The 22056-nt window shown below is 48.7% G+C and overlaps 1 protein-coding gene across 4 annotated transcripts in view; it reads right to left on the bottom strand.

Moving 5' to 3' along the window:
* Window positions 1–22056, bottom strand: part of DGKG (diacylglycerol kinase gamma) — a 203539-nt gene that overhangs the window by 108856 nt on the left and 72627 nt on the right. For 3 of the 4 annotated variants that reach the window (XM_087861477.1, XM_087861476.1, XM_087861475.1), the window contains exons 10-17: window positions 17616–17733; window positions 15973–16061; window positions 12824–12940; window positions 11747–11839; window positions 10192–10251; window positions 6941–7020; window positions 5733–5807; window positions 3086–3171 (exon numbers count right to left, since the gene is read on the bottom strand). In XM_087861477.1, the coding sequence (XP_087717603.1) occupies window positions 3086–3171; window positions 5733–5807; window positions 6941–7020; window positions 10192–10251; window positions 11747–11839; window positions 12824–12940; window positions 15973–16061; window positions 17616–17733 (718 nt within the window). The remainder of the gene's footprint in view (window positions 1–3085; window positions 3172–5732; window positions 5808–6940; window positions 7021–10191; window positions 10252–11746; window positions 11840–12823; window positions 12941–15972; window positions 16062–17615; window positions 17734–22056) is intronic. The other variant, XM_087861478.1, reaches the window with a different exon arrangement.

Raw genomic sequence — 22056 nt, forward strand, 5'->3', positions numbered from 1 at the left:
CCTTTGCCTGGAAGGCCCTTGTTTCCTTACATCTGCTCCTCCTGTGGTCCCCATCCCAACAGGTCAACCGTCTTCACGGTGTTGAGGCTAGAGACTTGGATGGTATCCAAGGTTTGCCCCTCTCCCTCACCCTGCATCCGTTCATACAGCTGTTTCCACGTGCTGTTTCTTTAATAGATCTCTCAGCCATCCCTTCTCGCTACTCCCATGGCAATGCCTGAGTTCAGGTACGTGACTCTTTCCCGCGGGTCCTAAAGCTGCTGCCTCCTCTTTGCTTTCCCAGTTTCCCCTAGTGGCTCTTCACCCCTCCAGGGCAGGTGGTCCCTTTCCCTCTGTCATGGCTCCCATCATCTCCAGCATGGCACCGGGCTCTGTTGACGTGTCAACCATGCTGAAGTATTTTCAGTGCCTTAAGTCACAAGCTCTCTGTTGTTTAGGCGCTGCCCCAGGAGGCCCTCCCTGGTTGCCCTAGTCTAGGCCAGGGGCTTCTCCAGAGTGTTTCTTTAGCACCAGGGACAATTTTATAATTGACTCTTGTAATTGACTACTCGTCTGTTCTCTGAATGCACTGCAACCCCCCTGGGGGAGCGATGTCTCATTCATCACAGCGTCTCTGCACACGTTTACTGAGGGCCTTCTACGTGCCAGGTGCTGTGTTAGGTACTGTGGCTCCAGTAGCGGGTCAAAGTGCCGTGACACAGCCTCTCGTGGTGTTTACGATCGAGAGGGAGAGACAGATATTAATAAAGTCTTCGTAGAAATGATGCATAATCTCAAATTCATACTGGAAAGGGAAGAAGTGTGATCATATAATAAGGTGACTGAGGCTACGTGTCAGGGAAGGCTCCTCTGAGGAAGCCATACTTTGGCTGAGATCTGAAGTAGAAGCTGACCAAGGAATGGCCAGGGACTGTACCAGACAGGAGGAACCATTTGTGCAAAAGCCCTGTGGTAGAAGGGAGACTGGTATGTTCAAGGGTCTGAGAGAGGGACTGGGTGGCTAGAGTTAAGAGAGAGAAGAATGGAGGTATGAAGGAGGGCTGGAAGGGTGGGCAGCTATGGAGCAGCAGGACCTTGTAGGTCATTTAAAAGGCTTTTGTCTTTATCCTAAGAGTAATGGGAAGCCACTGATGTGCTTTACACACACCATGAACCCACTGACATTCAGGGAAGAATGTTCTGGTTGTAGAGCATAAACAGATCAGCAAGGGGACCAAAATGGGGTGGCAGAAGGTGCTAAGTGCTTTAATATTCTCGAATGAATGAACATTATGCAGTTATTCCTTTCACCACTGTGTTCTCTCGTCAGGCCACCAACCTGTCATATGACCTTTATTCTTACAGTTGTGGGCATCTCCTTTCCCCTGTCTTCTCTGCAGATGAATTTTATAAAACCACCAAAGCCGACATTCTCCTTTGTGATGGAGAGGGAACCATGCGAGCAGCTCCCAGGACGGCAGCCACCCAGCCTCTGCTGATCAGCGTTTCCTCCCTGGGCCCCCAGAGGATGCCTCCCCCCTCCCACAAACAACTCCCGAGCTGGAGGTGACAGGAGAGCGTGGGTGGCTGCTTGGCAGGGCTGTGTCCATGGAAACCAAAGCGCCTCTGGGGAGCAGAAGGTGGCAGGTGTGCTGGGTGTGGTCCCACCCCTCCTGGTGGGCTGCTGACGACCCCCACAGGCGCAGCCTTCCCTTGCCCCGGTCAGGGTCTGCCCATGCCCACCCCTGATGCCTCTCTTCCTCTCATCCTGTTGCCTCCACCTTCAAACAATATCCAGAAGCTGACTACTCCTCACCACCTCCTCTGTGTCTCCTGTTGTCCAAGCCTTGGTCACCTGTCACTCGGATTACTGCAGGAGCCTCCTGACCGGTCTCCCTGCCGCTGCCCTTTCCTCATGGTCTGTTGTGCCCTTCCTCTGCTCCAAACCATGCAGCGTCTTGGGACCTTTCCTGTATGAAAGCCATATTCTGTCTACTGTCCCGCACGTCCTGGTCACCTGGCCCTGTGCTATCTCTGCTGCATCCTGTCCCTCTCCCATCATGCACCCTGCTCTGAGTGTGCTCTGCAGCCCTCCTGTTGCCTTCAGCAGCCTGGCCTGCCCCTGCCTCAGGGCCTTTGTATCTGTTGTTCCTTCTGCTGGAACAGCTCTTTCCTCAAGTATCCTCACGGATTACCTCTCTTCCAGGTCTCCACGTAAACGTCATCTGCTCCGTGAGGTCTTCCCCACTCAGTCTTAGATTGGAGACCACCCCCTACCCTACCTAGCTTGCCCCTTCCCTGCTGTATTTTTATCACCTTCTGACATGCTGTACGTTTCCCTTGTTTTTTTTTTGTTGATTGCCTGTCTCCTCCCCCTGGAAAGGAAGATCCAGGAGGGCGGGATTTCCACACGTTTGGTCTCTGCTGCATCTCCAGTACCTGGAGGAGAGCTCGGCATGTGGAGGTGTCCACGCAGTATTTATGCGAGGAATGACAGACAATTCCAGAGTTAGTCTCCATCATTTACGGAGGATGAGATGTCCAAGGACCCGCAGATCCAGGCAGAGCTGGACTGAAATCCAGGCCTCCTGATTCCCAGCCTGGGCCCTCCCCACTGCCCTTCTGATCTAAGCATACTGGACACAGAACAGTGTGACCTTTCTTTGCTTGTAATGATCTGCACTTTCTAGGTGTGCTTTCTGGACTCAGGCTCAGGGGCTCATCCCAAGGAGATTTGCCCCAGGCTACGCACCTATGCTCAATTCTCTGTCCTCTACCCACTACCCTGGGTCTGGCTGGAGTCCTAGTCCTGCCCTTCCTCCCCTGCAGCTCCCCAAACTGGCCTGTCCTGCCACTCCCCAAAGCCCGGCCATGACAGATGTTTATGAAGCAAGGCCTAAAACTAAACACTTACACCTGTACCTGTGGGAATCCTTCCATTTCTCTTTTCCTCCCAAAGTAGATATGTAGTCAAGCAATGGCCCAAGAGTAGAAATAAGGATGAAGAAGACATGGCTCCATTTCTCTTTCCTGTTGATTGCCTTCCTTTGACTTTCAATACACTTATTATAGATAAACTCTAAAGCCCCTCCCAGCCCATTCTTACCAATGCAATCCAAAATCCAGCCAACTGTCCCATCTCCTCCGCAGGCTAGAACTCGGAAGTCTGGAGTATCACGGAAAAAGTTCAATCTGGGAAGTAAAAGGCCAAAATGCTCTTCTTTACCAGGCTGTGGCTGACATTTGACCCTGCTTGAGTCAGAGTCTCCCCACTTCCCCGGGAGTATGTTACAGCCCTGACTCCCTTGGGGTTGAAAGGGTCACTTTGTGTTCTGAAACCAGAACTTACTAAGGAAGGAGTGCCACTGAAGTATAGAGAAGAACCCTGGGGAGCCGTCCTCGTAGAGGGAGAATCTGACTCAACATTCAACACAAACAGAAAATGGTTTTCTAGCAATTCTCTTACTATTCGTGCAGAGGAGGCCATAGTCTGCTTCTTTGGGCACCAATACAACGAACCCCCAACACTCTGACTCCTCTCCGGCTCTCCCGCCTGCTCTGTCCTCACAAACGCTCCTTCGAGCCGGATGCAGTGAACCAGCTGGGTCTTCATCCCACTGTGCTGCGGGTCCAGACCCGAGTGGAGGGAGCACCTTCTCCCCTCTGGGGCCTTTGCCCTCTAGAGCAGGGCTCTTAACTGGGGGTCCACAAATCTCTAAGGGATCTGCAGCTAGAATCCAGAGGGCCATGGACTTGGGAGGAGAAAATGTTACATTCTTATCTTCCCTGAGCTCTCACTGAGATTTAGCCTTTCCAATTATGGAAGTGGGCAACAAATCACAGAGGTACGAACAATACCTATGACTTTGTTAGATGTCAATTCAGGTATTTTCATGTTTTATTACAGCTGCTGCCCCATACTATCCCTTATGCTCATCACCACTTTTGATTAACAATAGTTAACCTGCCTCTGGATCTTGCCAAAAATGTGTGAGTAAATCACATATATTCCCATATCCCAATATTTTTGTTTTTAATATTTTGACAACTGGCTTTTCAATATAATCAGTTTCCCTGGTGATCCCAAATATTTCATTTTACGCATTAATAAAAATTCTGAGAAGAGGTCCGTTGGCTTCATCAGGCTGCCAAATGGGTTTCTGGCACAGAAAGGGACAAAAATCTCTGCTTTAGAACAAATGTGACCTGTCAACACCGTGGGGTGGGACATGGGAAGTCTTTGTCCAGCCTGATGGTCTGAGAAGACCCGGGGGCTTTCTGAGTCACTGATGCGTATGTGGGCAAATCAACATTTCCTCCCCTCCTCCTCTCCTCTAGGAAGTGAATTTTGAAAGGAGGCTCCTTTCCGCTAGACAGCCTGCCTGGTTACAGGCTGACACAGCAAAGATACTCAGGGCACAGCAGTCCTGGAAGTAGCCACCAGGCTTGTCATGCAGGACAGCAACCATTTAGGATGAATGAGGTTAAGCTAGAGTACTGCGTTCGGGTATTTCAAGGCCCTGAGAGAGAGGGGGCTGGTAAAGGTACTTGCAGGCTGCCTTTCGGTCACAGGTCATGATGGGGCAGTAATTACGATCATGGTGACAATGACGGTACCCACAGCAGCCTAGGTGGCTCTGTTCAGAAATCAGTTTTATACATAAGTCATGGCAGAGGTGCTGGGCTCGCACTCAAATGTTTTTTTCTCCTTTTAACTGGGTCTTGCACCATCACAGCCGTATAAATAATAGCTTTGCGTCAAACAACGAAGACTGGGACCTAGTGCCTTTTTATAGTCCTTCCTGCAGCCCCGTTCCCCCGCCCCCACCCGCTGAGGGTCTTGCTGAACTGAGCCTAGAAACGCAGGTTAGGAGGTTGGGCCAAGCAGCTGTGTGCTGGGAAGTCCAGCCCAGCGTGTGCAGATCTGAAAAGGGGGCCTGGAGACAGACAGGCTCGGGCTGGCCAGCAGATGTCCCTAGCGCACCAGCTCTGTCTGGTAAGAAGCCCAGTCTGGGTGCCTTCCAGCCCCGATGCTGAAGCAGCTTCTGATGACAGGGACCCGCAGCCATCACGTTAGCGCTACCACCGGGCCCAGCCCCTCCCACCAAACGGGCAGGCGGGCTGCAGAGGGGCTGCCTGCCTCCTCTCCTCACTCTCCCGCTCTAATGGGCAGTGAAACAGCCAGTAGGCACCCTGCAGGAGAAGGGCCAGGGGCAGCTTAACAACCTCTAAATTGGATAATCCTGGGTGGGGGGAGTGATTTCATTGAATAACCAATTGCCATCCATCCTAAAATGCTCCCCAACAGCACACACAGCAGATCTCTGAGTCAGCTGTATAGATTTCTGAACTGCTGACAGCGCCGGGAAAACTCTTTCCTCCTCCCTGATGACTCAGTATGAAGGCACCGGCTAACACAGCCTTGCAGAGAAGTTCACATAATTTACCAGCCCGCTCTTCCTGTCAATCCAATGAAGGGCACATGCGCTTTCTCTCTTTTACAAAAACAACTCCCCCCCCCCCCCCGCCCCGGGGTGAAGTACACAGGAGGCTTCTTTCCAGAGTTAGCCACAAGTAAGTAACTTGAGCAACTCCAGGAGCAAGTAAGAGTAGACGTGAGGAAGTGAAGACAGAAAAGAGTAAAAGGGCAGGAAGGGTAAGTCAACAGATGAGAGACAAATGACCAAAGAAAGGTATCTCCTTCAGCTGAAAAGGGGGAAGAGGAGAGGTAAGTAACGATCATTTCTCCATACCCTGGAGTAGGCCCCCCATTGTCCAGGTTGAAAACTTGTTTGGGGTTGAGCAGATAGTGGAATTTCCGAAGAATTCTATGGAAAAAAAAAAAAGAAAGAGGGAGAGAAAGAGAGAGAGGGAGAATGTCATCGTGAGAAGTCACAGTACGGCAAACACTTCTGGAGCCCACTGGGTGGTGGGAATCTGGGTCCATTTAAACCCAAGAGGGGAAAAGACTGCACACAGAGCCCGCAGACGCTGAAGTCCCAGGTCTAGCTGGCATCATTCACACCCTCACGCCCTGGCTCAAGGCCTCCCCACCATCCAAGACTGTAGCAGTCAACCCCAGGACTATCTTCCCTTGCAGATGAATAAAACTTCTATTCTCCTAAAGCTTTGTCCTTCTCCTAAACGTTCCGTATGTTCTAGGTAGTGCAGTTCTGCTCTTTGCGGACTACACAAAGGGATCAGGGAGCCCTCTATGGAAAGCCCCCAAAATCCTGGGATCAGGAGGAAATGCAGAAGGTGGGGCTGGGCAGGGGAAGCTGAGGGCAGTGATTACCTCTAGGCTTGGTGTCAAGGCTCCAGCTTGAGACTAATCAGGTCAGTTCAGGAGGGGTGCCCTGGCCTTGGGACTAGGGTGGGGGCTTCTCACAGTTCTTGCTTTAACCCTACTTATTATTTTTGTAAGCCTGGATTCCAGATCACTGCATCTTCTGTCCATTACCCCGAGCTGAACAGGAAGGGAAGGCAGAGCTGCTTCACCCGGTTTCCCTCTCTTCTCCCATTCCCTTCGTGCTTCTAGGAGACTGGGCCTTTCCTTCACTGAGGAGGTCGTGCCCTGCTTTCTCAGGAGCTGGACAGCCTGGGAGGTCCCAATCAGGTGAGTCCTGCCACTCCTCTTAAAACAAGAAAGGACCCGCGAGGCTGGGAAGGAAACAGGAGTCTCAGAACCTGGTCGGAACTTGGGAGCCGTACTAATGGCTCACGTGATGGGTCCTAGGCTAAGCACGTGGCTACTTTAGTCCTCACAACTGATTGTGAGAGGAGCAGGGGAAACCAGAGCACAGGGATGGTAAGCAGTCAGTTGAACCAGGTCATAAAGTGGTCGGGGGTAGGGCTGGGACGGGAACCCAGATCTGTCTCTGCAGTCCACCCTGTTGAGGGGAAGGAAAAACCTGAGCAAACTTGTCTCAGCCTCTCCCTTTTGAAAAAGAAGACAACATACCTTTCTCCTTGTCTCCCTCCACTCTTGGGGTTCACCAAGACCAGCAGGGGGTGGGTACCCGGGGTGGGGATGATCTTATACTTCAAAAAGTAAAAGAAAAAGAAATTAGGTCTTTTTTGGCCAAGAGGACGAATGAGATGAGAGTAGACGCTAAGAAGGCTTCCAGAAAAGGTGGATGGGAAGCAGTTCCCGGCATGGAGGACAGGAAATTGGGAGGTAGGTCTTTGTCCACTGGTTGAATTTTCTGAGGGGTTAAGCAACTAAGTGTCTTCGCCTGGAGTGGACCTAAGCAGTGTTAACAGTGACAGGAGTCTGAGGCTGGGATCAGAGATGTGGCAATGGTACCATAACTTCAAATCGTTCAACAGTGGTGCGGTATTGTGGCTATAAGCACAAGTTTATAGATACATTTTGTAATTTATTTTTTTAAGTAAGCTCGATGCCCAGTGTGGAGCTTGAACTCACAGCCCCTGAGATCAAGAGTCGCACGCTCCACCCACTGAGCCAGCCAGGCAGCCCCTATAAACACAAGATGATACTTTGTGAGGGATACAACTGAATGTAATTTTAGAAGTTACAGTCTTTTTGGTCATACACATCCATCAAATAACACTCATGAAGTTACCCATCACTTCTTCCAGCACCTTCCAAATCCACATTTCCAGCCCTCATTTTTCTCTTGAGCCCTGGTTTGACATTTCTCACTGTCCAATGGATACCCTTCAACCAGACATCTCTCCGTCACTGCACACGCCACACATGCCCAAACCTGACCTATCTTCTGTCCCCACAAAACGGGTGTTCTCTCCTGGCCTACTGCTTCTTTTAAACATACTATTACCATTCAGCTAGTCCTCTAGGGAAGAGCCCATCCTGCCAATTATTTCCCTGAATGTCCCTTTATCTCTGGCGGTCGCCACGGTACCCACGCTGCTCGGGCCTTTCCCACCTGAGGTTAAGGCCTGTATGCGGTTCCTTCCCAGGACATCAGCCATGCCACTTCTGTTTAGAAACCTTTAACGACACCTCGTTGCCCAGAGGATAAAATCCAAATCTCCTAACCTGGCATCCACGGCATTTTAGCACGGCCCCAATCTCCCGTTGCCTCTTAAATGCTAAAGCCCTCAGCGGCAGTCCCAGCCAAGCCTGGCTCTGACCCTCCACGGAGTGCGTCTCTGGCCCTCTCGCCCTGGCGGCCAGCTCACACTGGTTTCTTCTCCTCCCTGATGCCCTAAAGGGCCCACCTGCTTCTTTGCAACGTCTTAAAAAGAACTTCTCATTCTCAGGGCCCAACTCAAGTGCTACTTCCTCTACGACTATCACTGCAACTAAAACCACTGCACGTGAAGCACGGAGTATTTTCTGGGTTTCCTCTGTTATCCACTCATGTGAGTTTTGTTTCATGCGTTCTTAGGTGAATGTCTCAAGATATCAATTGGATTTTACATGCCTCAGGAGCAGGGCAGGTGTGTGTATAACCCTCCTACCAAGCACCCCATGACACCAGATCAAGAAGTGGGCACTTGATGGGGCGCCTGGGTGGCACAGCGGTTAAGCGTCTGCCTTCGGCTCAGGGTGTGATCCCGGTGTTCTGGGATCGAGCCCCACATCGGGCTCCTCCGTTGGAAAACTCCCCCTGCTGTGTTCCCTCTCTCGCTGGCTGTCTCTATCTCTGTCGAATAAATAAATAAAATCTTAAAAAAAAAAAAAAAGAAGCGGGCACTTAAGAAACACTTACGGATCCAGCTGAAGAACAGACTGATATGGAGATAGAGCTGTATTCCATATTCAAGGTGCGATGCCTACCTTTCCTCAAGCTAAAATCTCAGCAAACACAGCACCATGTTGTTTGAAATAGACAGCAGCGTTCTTGATGATTTTTTAAATAATTTTCTCATCTGCCCAGGGTGACTGTCTGTGTGACACCCAGAAGCAGCTTAGAGCTTGAGGAGTAATCCTTTACCTCCGGGAACAATATTCAAGATATTTAACGATCCGTACAGCATGGGTACTCCCAACCAAAACAGATACAGGATAACCAGGTGGATGCCAGCTGTAGATAACTGGTATACCTTCATTGTGTGTTAGTGTTGTGTGTGTGTGTGTCTATGTCTGCTCTGCCTGACTTTCTGCCTTTCTAAGTGTCTAGAGTTTTCCCATATTACTATGGTTTCTCCATCATTATTCCTTATGTTTTGATTTTCAAGACACACTAATCTGCATGTTCTCATTTAATCTTAGAGTATCTCTGGGAGGTGGGCAGTGTAGGGACTGCGATGCCCTTTTTCGAACAAGAAAACATGAGATTCAGAGGCAGAGGAGGAGACCCTAGTTCTCTATTTCCTTTTCTTTCTTTTTTTTTTTAAAGATTTTATTTATTTGACAGAGAGATAGCCAGCGAGAGAGGGAACACAAGCCAAGGGAGTGGGAGAGGGAGAGACAGGCTCCCAGCAGGGAGCCTGATGTGGGGCTCCAACCCAGGACCCTGGAATCACGCCCTGAGCCAAAGGCAGACGCTTAACGACTGAGCCACCCAGGCACCCCTCTATTTCCTTTTCTAATACTCTTACTTGGTGAACCCAAGTGAAAAATGAGCTCTTAAGGGACGCCTGGGTGGCTTAGTTGGTTAAGAGTTTGACTTCGGCTCAGATCATGATCTCAGGGTCCTGGGATCAGGCCTCGAGTGGAGCCCCGCATCAGGCTCCTTGCTTGGTGGGGAGTCCGTTTGTCTCTCTCCCTCTTCCTCTGCTCCTCCCCTGCTTGTGCTCTGTCTCTCTCTCAAATAAATAAATAAATAAATAAATAAATAAATAAATAAATAAGATCTTTAAAAAAAAATTCTTATGTATATATTCTTAAGTATACATTTAAGGATAAAGCAGAATTTTGGGTCTGGTTAGCTTTGTTTTGGCAGATCACATTCTAGAGACAGCTTGACAGTCTTGGAAAACCCACTGTATATTCTCAGTAAGTTTTACCTAACTTGTTCCTAAAAGGGTGATAAAGTTAATTTGACCAGCAATGGCATGAATCGGTCAACCTCCCTGTTCACCACTTGCCAACGTGTAGTGGTCAAAGATCATTCCAGAAGCTGGAAATAAAATGTCCCTCCTGTGTGATGTAATTAGGTAATGATCAGACGAGAAAGCAAATATTGAGATCTATTTCCCTAGAACGCAAACCTGTCCTCCCCGCAGGCAGACTTGGACACACTCAGAACAAGACACCGGACTTGAGGCTCCCTGACGTACCTGCATTACAAGTTCACCCTTGGCTGACACGCTGCCTTCAGACTTCCCAGCTTGCCTGTCCTGTGACAAGAAAGACAAACATATTTTTAAAAAATGCCCTAGTTAAAAAAAAGAGAGAGATCAGAAGAAAAATAGTTAATATAAAGAAAGAATACAAAACCAGTATAGAACAGGGAGGAGTTTTTCAGAATGGGGCTGTGGACCTAAAACAAAGACATGTTCCCCTATGGGTTTCTCTAGGACTCCCCAGGCCTTGGTCATTGTTTGCTCTGACTTTAACTTTGAGACATTGGAACAGACCTAGGGAGAAGAAACACCGAAACTGGGAGAAATCTACTTTGTTGATTTAGAAGCTTGAGCTCTGGGAAGCATGGTCTTAGATCTGGCTTCTCTGTTTAGCACTATCTAAATGATGTGACACTAAGTCATTTTTCTTAGTTTTGTTTGTTTTCTTCAATGTTTATTATTTTTTATTGAGGTTTATTTCGCATAATGTGGTAAAATGCTCAAATCTCAATCTCCAGCTTGATGAATTTCTATATACATATATGCCCTTATAGCTCCTGTCTCTTCAAGCATAACTCCTGACTTTTGAATTTCATAAATGAAATCATAGGGAAAGTCTTTTTTTTTTTTTTTTGAGTCTAGCCTCTTTCGTTCAGCATTGTATCTTCGAGACTTTCGCAGCTAAGCATGGCTCTCTCCCACTGCAGTGCAGTATTCCATTACACGGATATACCTCAGACCCTTGCAGTCAGCATTTAGCTGGTTTCTAGTTTTTGACTGTTATGAACAAAACCGGTATGAACACTCTTGTGCAGGTCTTTTGGTGAAATAAGTCTTCATATTTCTCAGGCAGATACACAGGAGGACGTGTTGGGTCACAGAGTTAGTGTATTTCCAACCCAGTAGATACTGCCAACTGGTTTTCCAAAGTGTTGCTTTTCCTTCAGTTTTTTCATGAAAAAGGAGTAGCTGATGAAGTCAAGGGCGAGACAGGAGGGATCAGTGGGACTTGACAATATCTTGAAGACAGAAGGGGACAGTTGAGGTGTTTAGTATTTGGTTGGAAAGATGAATCTCCAACACAAGAGACAGAAAACTTTAGATGGACATAAAGGGACTTTAATTTTCCTGCTTTCATCTCCAAACAGGGTTGGGACACCTAAGTGGGAATCGTCAAGGAAGAGAGAGGTTCATGTTTAGACAAAAGAGACAGGCCGACAGGGACAACGGAGGGCCAGGAGGCCTAGCCATGTGCGGGTGGTGATGGAAATTCCCGCAGCTGTGCTCTGCTGGCAAGGTGCTTAGAATGTATGTGCTTTCCTCGACGGGCCATTGCAGAGCATTCTAGAAGGCCGGCAGTGAGCCCCACTCAGAGGAGTTTTCTCTCACAATCTGATGAGTGCTGCACTGCCCTTTCAAACTTGTAGTGAAAACACAAACCCTAGGAGTTGTGCGGAAGGCCTCGGAGGGATGTGACTGTCTGAATGCTGCCTGCATCTGAACCGTGAACCCAGGGAGCCTGGAGCCCTGGTGGGGCAGCAGCACTTACCCGGCTCACGGGACATATTGAAGTGGGCAGCAAAATATGGTCTCTGAGTTCCCCGCCATCACACAATGTTGATAATTCACATTTGCGGTGAAACTGGAGGGAGGAATGAAGAAGAGAGTGAGTGAAACTGATAGAGGCAATGTCAGGAGTGTTCAGAGATTTGCTGGGGAGCCAGCTATGCAATGCTCCCCCAAATCCATATGCACTGCTGTCTTTGGCAGTATAGCTGTATGTGTGTGTGTGTGTGTGCACGTGTGCACGTGCATGCGTGTGTGTAGCATGGTGTGGTCAGGGGCGCCACTCTGGCTGCAGGCAGAGAAAGGAGACCAAGTGCCGTCCACGACTGCTGGAGTGAAATGGTCATGGGCAGACCTGGGACCCTTCAACGTGGCACCGCCATTTGGATTCTAGAAACTCCCTTAGACATTTGCTCCCCAGGCTCTGAGACTCTGTAAGGAAGGAGATCTTGTTGAACAAACTCATGAGAGGCTGGAAGTAAAACCCAAGACTCGACCTGTGCATTTTAAGAGATCTACATTCTGATGTGGAGACACATCCTTTCTGAGGCTGATACCTGGTCAAGGGGACAAGACGTGACCGAGAGTTTGCTTTGGCAGGCAGGACGGGCAGTGTCAGGTGTCCGGGGGGGACGTGGACCTCTGTTGTGGAGTGCGGCTGCTGTAAGGGGTGTGCCTTCCGCTGATGCCTTGAGGAGCAGGGGCTCTTGTGTCTAATCCCACTCCTACTCTGCATCCCCGGCCCCAGATGACACCGAGGTGAAAAAGTTAAAGGTCTGGTGGCTGCTTATGGCTGCCTGGCCACACAGGCAGTGGCCTGGCCCTCGGCTTCTTCAGCAGCTCTCGCTCCCCTGGTTCTGAGGTTGCCCTTTCTCCAGACAGCCTGGAGATGCACTGGCGGCCCTGTTAGACTTAGAGCATGGAACGGGGGCTCTGGGCCTCCCAGTCTTGTTGCCCTAGCTCTGCTCATGCCCTCTGGCAGGACGCCCACTGCTCCCTGGCTGCAGCTGGAGCAAAAACACGCTGAAAAGAAACAGGGCCACCCTGCGCGCCAACCCACCGTCATCCGGCACCACACGCAGTGCCGCGCGGTGACACTCTGGTAGCACTTGATACTTTTGTGGCACCGGTCACACTTGACGGAAGAGTTCCCTTCCACCCACGCGTGCTGCATCACCTGCAGGAGGGAAGGGAAGGATGCCAGGGAAGGCTGCGCAGCCACATCCCGGGGCCTGGGGAGAAGGGCCTGGGAGAAGCACAGGGTTGGGGAGGGCAAAGGGGTTGCTTTCCATTCAGTGGATTTGACTTAGTGGACATGGGGCTGTTTTGCTGAATTGCACGGACTCGGTCTCTCCCTGCCTAACCACCATCGTGCTAATCAAAGTCGTCGTAAAACCACTTGGCCTGCACTTTGAATAGCTCATTCACCCTGGCAGGCAAGCCTCTGAGCCGTCTGTCTGTCTGTCTTGCAGAACTTGCAGGGTGGTGTGCTCGTGTGCGCCCTCTTCTGGAAGGCAGCGCACTGCAGGCAAGTACCAGAGGGCTTGGGCTGCCGACACAGCTGGTTGGACTCAGTGACCTTCCATTTTGCAGCGGGGTGACCTTGGGCCAGTTCCTGGACCTCTCTGAGTCTCAGGTCCCTCATCTGTAGCAACTGGCATGGTAAGCCCCACCTCCGGGTTTTCTGTGAGGATTTAAAAAGACAGCCCACTTGGAAGAGCCTCTCTGACACAGTTCTGGCCCTTCAGAAGTCCCCGCTCAGGGATAACTCCCTTCCCCTTCCTGTCTTCTATAGGCCAGTGGCTCTCAGCCCATTCGAACCACCTGGAAGCTTCCAGAAGTCCTAATGTCCAGCCCTCACTCCAGACCAGATAAATCAGAGTGTCCAGAGGCAGGACTCGTCATTAGTTTATTTTAAAGCACCCTGCGTGATTATATTGTGCGGCTAAGGTTGAGAAACGCTCCAGAAGGAAGTTAGAAGAAAAAGTCCAAAGACAGTGTGGTTCAGCAGCCAGCAGCCTGCATATCTGTTTTTTCTAGGGAGCTGGTTGTACCTGCTCCCTGACCCGGAAATGCCACCAGGGCAACCCAGGAACTTAGGAAGCAGGTGGGAAAGTCTGTGTATGTGTGTTTATGTAAGTGGAGCCAAAGTGCCCCATGACATCAACTTCCGGGAGCCTAAGCTCTAAGCTCTGTCCAGGATTTCTACAGAACTTCTCAAAATTTCCTGCCAGGGTGCTCCAAACAGCAGAATGAAGAGGAGACGGCCTCTGCAGGAAGGTGAGGGCACAGCCTGAAGGGCCAACTACAAACACAATATTAGAAACACATGGAATATTTGCACGATACCATCCTTATTTGTATTAAATAAAAGCTTTACAATTACTTATCAATTAAGTTACTATGTCCTCCCCCCTAAAGGTTTTTGGGAAAATTGTTGCTCTTGAAGATGTGCCATGGTTATTTTGTAGCTTCTCACCTGCTGCTGCACATCCCTGCAGGTATAAAATACCTGTTTGCTGACCAATTTGTCACCTGTATGGTCACACTGAATTTGCTCTGAGATCTGGCTATCCCCATTTTGCAAAGAAAAAAACATGAGGCTTCAGAGAGGTTAAGTGACCCGCCCTAGGTTCCAAGGCTGATAAGTGGCCAAGTAGGGACTCATGGCCAGGTCTTCTGACTCCAAGTCCATGGCTGTGTCCCACCACCATGTTGCCTTCTCCATCCTCTTCCGGGATCAGAAGAAATGGCGAAGGACCTGGGTTGCCCCTGGAGACTCAGAAGGTTGCGATTGTGCCCTGCTGGCCTATCAGCGGCCTCCCTCTGTGGCGTGTGTGCAAGTGTCCAGAGTGTAGGCTTAGGGCCTGAGCCCAGGAAGTACGCGGTGCATCCTGGTGAAAGGTATGGACATGAAAAGAGGTGTGTATGGGCGTGGTGCAGGAGTAGACAAGAGACCATGCGGCGTCTCATGGGGCATGCATGCGTGTCCTGGAGGCGCCCTTCTCTCTCAGGAGTCCTTCTGTGGAGGGCTGGATGCCACTCCCTGCTGCCAATCATCTGCTGACTCAGGCTGAATGGACAGCGCCCTTCCCCTGTTCATTTTAAGGAGAGTCTGTTTCCAGACTCTGAATGGCACCACCCAATGGCCAAGTTCAAAACTGGGGAGCCATTCCTGACCTCCTCCTCGCTCTCATCCCCTATGTCCCCATCACCAAGTCCTGGTGGTGCTGCCTCCAAGTTAGGTCTCCAACTCCCCCTTCAGCTCCGCTACCTTAGCCCGGGGGAGAATCAAAGTATGCAACAACCGGCATGGCCAGGGGACCCTCATGCAGACACGCCACCCTGTGCTGGCTGCTGCCAGCCTGAGTGTACTGAGCGTAGTGAGTGCAGACCCCACCCCAGGCAGGCCCTCGGTGTGGCTCTGCCTCTCGCCTAAACTGTCGGAGGAGCTCCATCCCCTCCCACCCACCCCCAGCCCCCATCTCTCTCCTGCCCCATGGTCAGAGCAGTTAACCTAATGTGCAGATTCAATCATCTCTTCGTGTCTCTTCACATGCTTGCAGATCTTCAGAGGCCCCCTCTCTGGGTAGGAGATGCCTTTCGGACTCCTCAGCTGGCCTCGCGAGAACTTCCCCAGGCTGCACCTATCACTTGCAGAGCACATCTCCTGTCACTCCCCTCTAAGCATCCTCTGTACCAGTCACACTAAACTAGGTACAGATCCTATGGCTCATCTCCATGCCTTGTGCTCAAGGCCTCTTCTGCCTAGGGTGCCTTGTCCTCTTTGAGGCCTCGTGAAGTCCTCCCAAGTTGGGGTCAAGACACAACTCAAATGCCACTTCCTCTGTGGAGCCCTCCCTGGCCTCCTCCTTGGGGTCTCCACTGTCTGTCCCATACAGCCCTGTTGTTATCATACATCTCATTTGTTTATACTTTGCTTACAGGTCTGTCTCTCTCCTACAAGACCGCACAGTTCTGGAATAGGCTGGGGACCATCTGGTAACCTGTGTACCCCCTAGCACAGTGCTTGGCACACGGTGGGCACCGGGGAGATGCTGATGGATTGATGGATGAACAAGATGATTTAAGGGTGGTCCCTGAGGCAGAGAGGGGCCTTGAACAAGCTTCCTGCCCAGGAGTCTGTGGTGATGGACATGTTGCCTGGGATGCAGCATGCGGTAGAACAAGGCAATAGGGATCACTAACCTCACCGCCTCTTTTGGGTTTTGAGTATGTTTTGACACATCCAGGAATGTTTTTGGATACACAGCGTTCATGGACAGTGTATTTGCAGTCTGAAAAAAAAAGGAAGGTGCTTGTAAGTGGTCACCTAGGAAGGTCCAGCCACCCCCCCACCTCCACTCCAGCTGAGGACTGTGCCTCCCTCTGGGTGGCCAAAGGCAGGGGACATATGGAGCTGGCTTTCCAAATGGGAATTTGAAACTGTCTCCAGTTGCTCAGTAAGAAGAGAGTCCACAGTTCTCTCCCAGACATGTTGCGGTCTCCTCTCTCTCTACCCCACCACACTGCCTTCCGTGCAGAGCGTGAACGCAGGAAGAAACATCCCCAGAAAGGCACTTTCTGCCTAAGGAGAATGTGAGGAGTCCTCCTGCTAAGTGTGCCAGTGCCATGCATTCCTGGGAGGAAACAGAAAGCCCGGGGGCGTTCCTCCCTTCAGAGTGAGTCAGGCCTGGGCCTGAACTCTGACTCTGTCATTGGTCACCACACATAACCTTGGATTATTTTCTTCACGTCTCTGAAATTCAGGGTTTTCTATAGAATTGGGATAAAATGGCCTCTCCTTCTCTTTGCAAGACTTTCACAGCGTTAGACAAGATAGTCTGTATAAAGCACTATGTGTCTGTATCAGAATAGCTATTCCATAATTCTTATTGTGGCTGTTACCACTTCTTACTACTATGCAAACTGCAGAGGCTCAAAGGCCTCGGACCTACTAGGAATGAGACTGGGTTCATCTATGAGAGTATGGGAACTGGATGTGACTGGGTGCTGGAAGGCTGAGTGGCCCCTTCACTAGCCCACTGATGCTGCCTCTTGATAGACCCGGGGCCCAGCTCTGCTAAGGTGACTTTTGTGGTCGGGTCACTTGCTGCCTAGCTCACGTGTGCATGCTCAGATGAAACAGGTCAGTGGCCTGGACTGCACCCATGGGCTCTCCTGCAGTGGCCACTCACCAGGCTCTGGTGGGTCCAGGCGGAGTGATAGCTGGTAAGGTCGCTGGTGGAACTCTGGGCCACAGGACCTGGGCCCTATAAAGCCTTTGTTCTGTAGCCTCTCCTCCTCTCCCCCTGCTCCCTACCTCCACTCTCCTTCCTACATTAACCCTTCTTCTTCCTCCCCCTCCATCTTTCTCTGGTTCTCCCTTCCAGTCTCCTTCCTCCCTTTCTCACCTGTATTTCTTTCCTCCTCTCCTGTCTGATTTTACTAAATGGATTATAAAGACAAACACCTGGAGAGTTTTAATTTCCATTGCATTTACACAATACAGTTTTATATTGTTTATTAATAACCACCCCCCAGCTTCAGCAAAATAAACATTCTCTAACAAAACCCAACTAAATTAGTGTGAGATATTTTAAAATAATGTGTGAATGTTAATCATTTTTTTTCTAGGGCTCGGTGGCCCTTGGCAGGATTCCAAAAACAGGACAGCATTTGTCCATTTGACTTGGGCAACACAAAAATAGGACATAGAGCTCTTGCTTTATTCCCTGCTATGGTCCCTCAAGCCAGGAAGTCACGAGCCCTAGACTGTACCGAAGAATGGCTCAAGTGCGTGCAGAGCAGGGCGGGTCCTGGGGCAACGGGTTTGAAAGAAGTGGACTCACAGACGCAGCACAGGCCTTGCTTCCGAACGCCCATCAGCATGATGTGGCAGAAGTTGCAGTAGGTGGGCTTCTTGAAGTGCTTCATGGTCCAGGCGTGCCTCCCGTCCCCCTTGGAGCCCTGCAAGGATAGGAGGAAGGAGAGGCTGAGCGGGCGGCCCTGCTATCAGACGCCAGGGGGCGTAGGTTTCTCTTTTTTCTAAAAAGACTCTTCCTAAATATGGAAAACAAGATACTCATTTATTTAACCGTTTTAGGGATGCTTTTAAAAGAAGTGCAAATCAAAGTCCTTTGTTTCTCAAATTAGCAAATATTAAAAATTGGGACTATCTGAGCGGGAGTGTATGTATGGGGGTAAAACAAGACCTCTCCTTTGTGGCTGGCAGAAGGATAAGTCAGAACAAACTTCTTATCTACCTTCTATCTATCCATCCACCCATCATCTTTAAATGTTTATAACTTCTGACTTAAAAATTCTCCTTCTTGGATTCTATCCCAAAGTAATAATTTTTTTAAAGATTGATTTATTTATTCGAGAGAGAGAGAGAGAGAGAGAGAGCATGAGCAGTGGGGGGTGGTGGCAGGGGCAGAAGGAGAGGCAGAGGGAAAGGGAGAAGCGGACTCCTGAGCATGGAGCCCGATGTGGGGCTTGATCCCAGGACCCTGAGATTAGGACCTGAGCTGAAATCAAGAGCTGGCTGCTTGACTGACTGAGCCACCCAGGCGCCCCCCAAAGAAATAATTTTTGAAAGTCAGATGGACATTTTTGTGCTCTGCCAGATCTTTAATCCAGCACTGTTTAAAATAATGAAAAATTGGAAATATCCTGAAGGTCATAAAATTATCCAAAGGTTAGTTGTGGTACATCTATATGATTTATTGTTAACTGACCATCAGAAAAATACCGAGAATAATATCTAATGGCGTGGGAATGTGTGCATGTTCACTTAGCACTGGCTAAGTGAAAACAGTAGACTGCAAATTTGATGATATATTATAATCTCGGTTTTACATATGATCTTGGACGGGAAGAAATGTCACTAAACTGTTAACAGAGGTTAGCTACTGTTAGTACTACAGATGTATTTTAACCTCTAATTTCTCCTTTCTTCGGTGTTTTCCAAATTTTCTACAGTGAGCACGTACCAGTTTTGTAACCAGGAAAAAGTCGTTTAGTAAAAACAATGTACTTCTCTCAACTTTCTGTACATAGATAAAGTAGTAGAGAGACAGACATAGAGAGGGGGTTAGACCCCTTCCTCCTGTCTTGGCCCAGAAGCAAATTCATCCTTACCCACAAGATGAGCCAAGCCCCACACAATAAACAGATGAGAGAGGACCCACTCTCATATGGCTGGAGGAGGGAGACAGAGACTGTTTCTTCAACATGCCCCCCAATGTCTCCCCCAAATGCCAAACCAGCCTCGTAGAAGATCGTAATTTACATCAGCAAAGTGGCAAATAAAAGTAAATGTGAATGTAGTTTTTATTAAGTGAAAGTTTTATGCATTTATTTTTAAATATGCACTAAATTGGAAGTTTTTACATTTAATATTCAAGATTTTAAAGAACACATCCCTCTGCGTCTTAAAAATCACATTGCTAAGTGTGAGGAGATCTTCCAGCTTCTGGCTCTGGGAGCACAGCCTCGAGGCTGTGGCTTCAGGAACACACCTCCATGTATGCTGTCCCTAACTTTTCTCCTGGGCTCCATCAAAAGACGAACACCCTCAGGCCGGTCTTCAGGGCAGGAAGAACTACTGAATAAGGCGGGAAGGACTGACATTCAGGCACATAGGGTTCCCTGTGCCGGACTCCCACCCAGTTCCTACTTCTGGGCACCTCTGGTTTGGGCTGGTCACAGCAGCCAGAACCATTCCTGTGCCCAGATCGTGCTCCTTCTGGTGTCCAGAGAAGCCCATCTGCTTTTCCAAATGCTGGTCTCCTCCCAGGGGGAGGGCTAAGCATTTTTCTTCTCACCACCTTAAAACCCTGCTTCTTTCAAGATCCTAGTTTTGCAGAATTACAGCCTTTTTATCTAATGGTTTCCACTTTAGTAAACAGATTTACTAATTGATTAAATGATTCATGAAAAGATTGATTCATCCATTCATCCGATAAACATCCCGAGGATTTCTGTAAGAATTACATGAAATAATGTAAGTCAAGCTCCTACTCCAGTGCTTACCACATTGTGAATTAAAATTTTTATTAAGTTTCTCTCTGTGTTAGACACTGGGGAACACAAAACAAGTAGAGTGTTTTCTTACGTGTAAGGAGGTAGATTTATACCTATACCAGAAATGAAGAAAGAGGCCCTGGAGAAATTATATAAATGTCCAAGATTGTAAAATAACAAGCGACTGATTTCATAACTGGGGGTCTTGCTGGCCTGAGTCCATGCTCCTTTCATCCCTCTCCCCCACCTACACATTCTAGGGTTTTCCTTTAAGGACAGAAGGGAAATTACAGAATTCTTCAGCACTGCTTCTTCACATAGCCTGAAGGGCTGTCATCTTACCCGAAAATCCCCTTATTAACTAAACCAGCTGACTTTTCTTTCCTCAGATACTATTTTCAGTGAATACTAGGTTAGAAGCAAAAGGACCTAGAGGAAGGCTAAAGTAACATTTCTGCTTGGGTTATAGCGCCATCATGTGGCCTTTTCATTTCTGCACTCGGAGTCTGCAGGCTGTGAGCGTCACCTCCGCGTGCCAGCCAGGTACCTGGAAGGCAGCCGGTTTCTCCTCTGCATCTGTGCCATTCAGAGATCGCCTAACTTTTTAGTGGCCACATGTGGGTTTTGAAAAAGCTAGAGGGGCAATGTGATTTTTAAGACACTAAGGGATGCTTTCCTTAAAATCCTGAATTTTAAATGTAAAAACTTACAATTTAGCGCATGTTTAAAAATAAATGCATAGGGTGTTATACGCAAATAATGAATCATGGAACACTACATCAAAAACTAAGGATGTACTGTATGGTGACTAACATAACATAATAAAAAATTATAAAAAAATAAAACTATAGAACTTCTAGAATAAAAAAATAAAAAATAAATAAATGCATAAAACTTCCACTTAATAAAAACTACATTCACATTTGCTTTTGTTTGCCACTTTGCTGATGTAAATTACGGGCTTCTACGAGGCTGGTTTGGCATTTGGGGGAGACATTGGGGGGCATGTTGAAGAAATTGTCTCCCTTTTCCAGCTGTATGAGAGCAGATCCCCTCCATGCAGAGTTGCAGGATGCCTTGGACTTAGCAAGTCCAAAACAGAATACAAAATAGAAATTGCTTCCTTATGGTTAAAATGTCTCATCTCCATCCCCACGTTTCAGAGAGAAAAACCAGGAATGCTGGAACTTCCACTTTGATTCAAGTACTGATAGCAGAAACGATGCCTTCCTTATCTGAGCACCCCATGCCCTAGCTCACATGGGTTCTTACACATGGTAGGTTCTTGGTAAGGAATCACTGAATGAGGCGGGTGCTCTTCCAGAATATGGAGGTTGGCCTCTGGTCCTAACTGGGTGTGTGTCCTCGGGCAAGTCCCTTTACCTCTCTGGCCCTCAGTTTGTAAAATGAAGAGACTAGAGCATGGATCATGAAGATCTTTTCCAGTTCTGATTTTTTGGGTCTTAAGGAATAAGAAGGCAAAAGTTGTGTAGCTCCTGGTTCTTGATTTCTACTTAGCACTTGGAAAGAACTGGACATGCTGAGATGATTGCAGGATTTTTTGTTCTTGAGTGTTGGGAACGCAGGCTCAGCTTCTGAATTGAAGAATGGTCAGATGGAGACATTATGGGTAATGGCAGCCAGCTAGAGGATTCCTCTCTATGGCGTTTCAGTAATCTCAAAGAGGTGTTGTCTACAACCTGTGCAACAGTCCTGGTAAATGCTTCATGTCACTAAATGGTGACATGAAGCATTTACCACCATCTAGTTCTTATCTTTCCTGCCTCGTGTATGGAAGTTATTTCCCTTGCAAGATAAGCAGACTAGGTCAGATGCAGGCATATAGTACATTAAGATGGATTTCACATTCAGCCTCTATATGTATCGCCTCCTCTGATCAAACTGGGAGTCTTCTCTAATACACCCTGAACTTTCTTTCATTTAGGTCTTTGACCAAGTTTTTCTCCCAGCCATAAACTCTCTCTTCTATCATCTTCCCTCAGCCAGATCATACCCATCCTTGAGAACCAGATCCAACAACCTCTAAGGGCTTTCTACCTGACCTTTACACTCAAGAATGAGATATCAGACTCCCACACGTACTTCCGGCCAGGCCAAACGACCTCCAAGCCTTCTTCCCACTTTCTCACTCCCAGTGTGGGAAGTTTAGAAAGCATGGGATCTTTGGAGTCAAGTGCAAACAAATTCTGGCTCCTCCTTTGCTCTTCAGGCCCAGAATCTCAGTTTTCCATCTGTATCAATTGG

The sequence above is a fragment of the Ursus americanus genome, chromosome 4 (genome assembly GCF_024610735.1).
Source record: "Ursus americanus isolate L20-20 chromosome 4, mUrsAme1.1.p, whole genome shotgun sequence".
In the NCBI taxonomy this organism is placed as follows: domain Eukaryota; kingdom Metazoa; phylum Chordata; class Mammalia; order Carnivora; family Ursidae; genus Ursus; species Ursus americanus.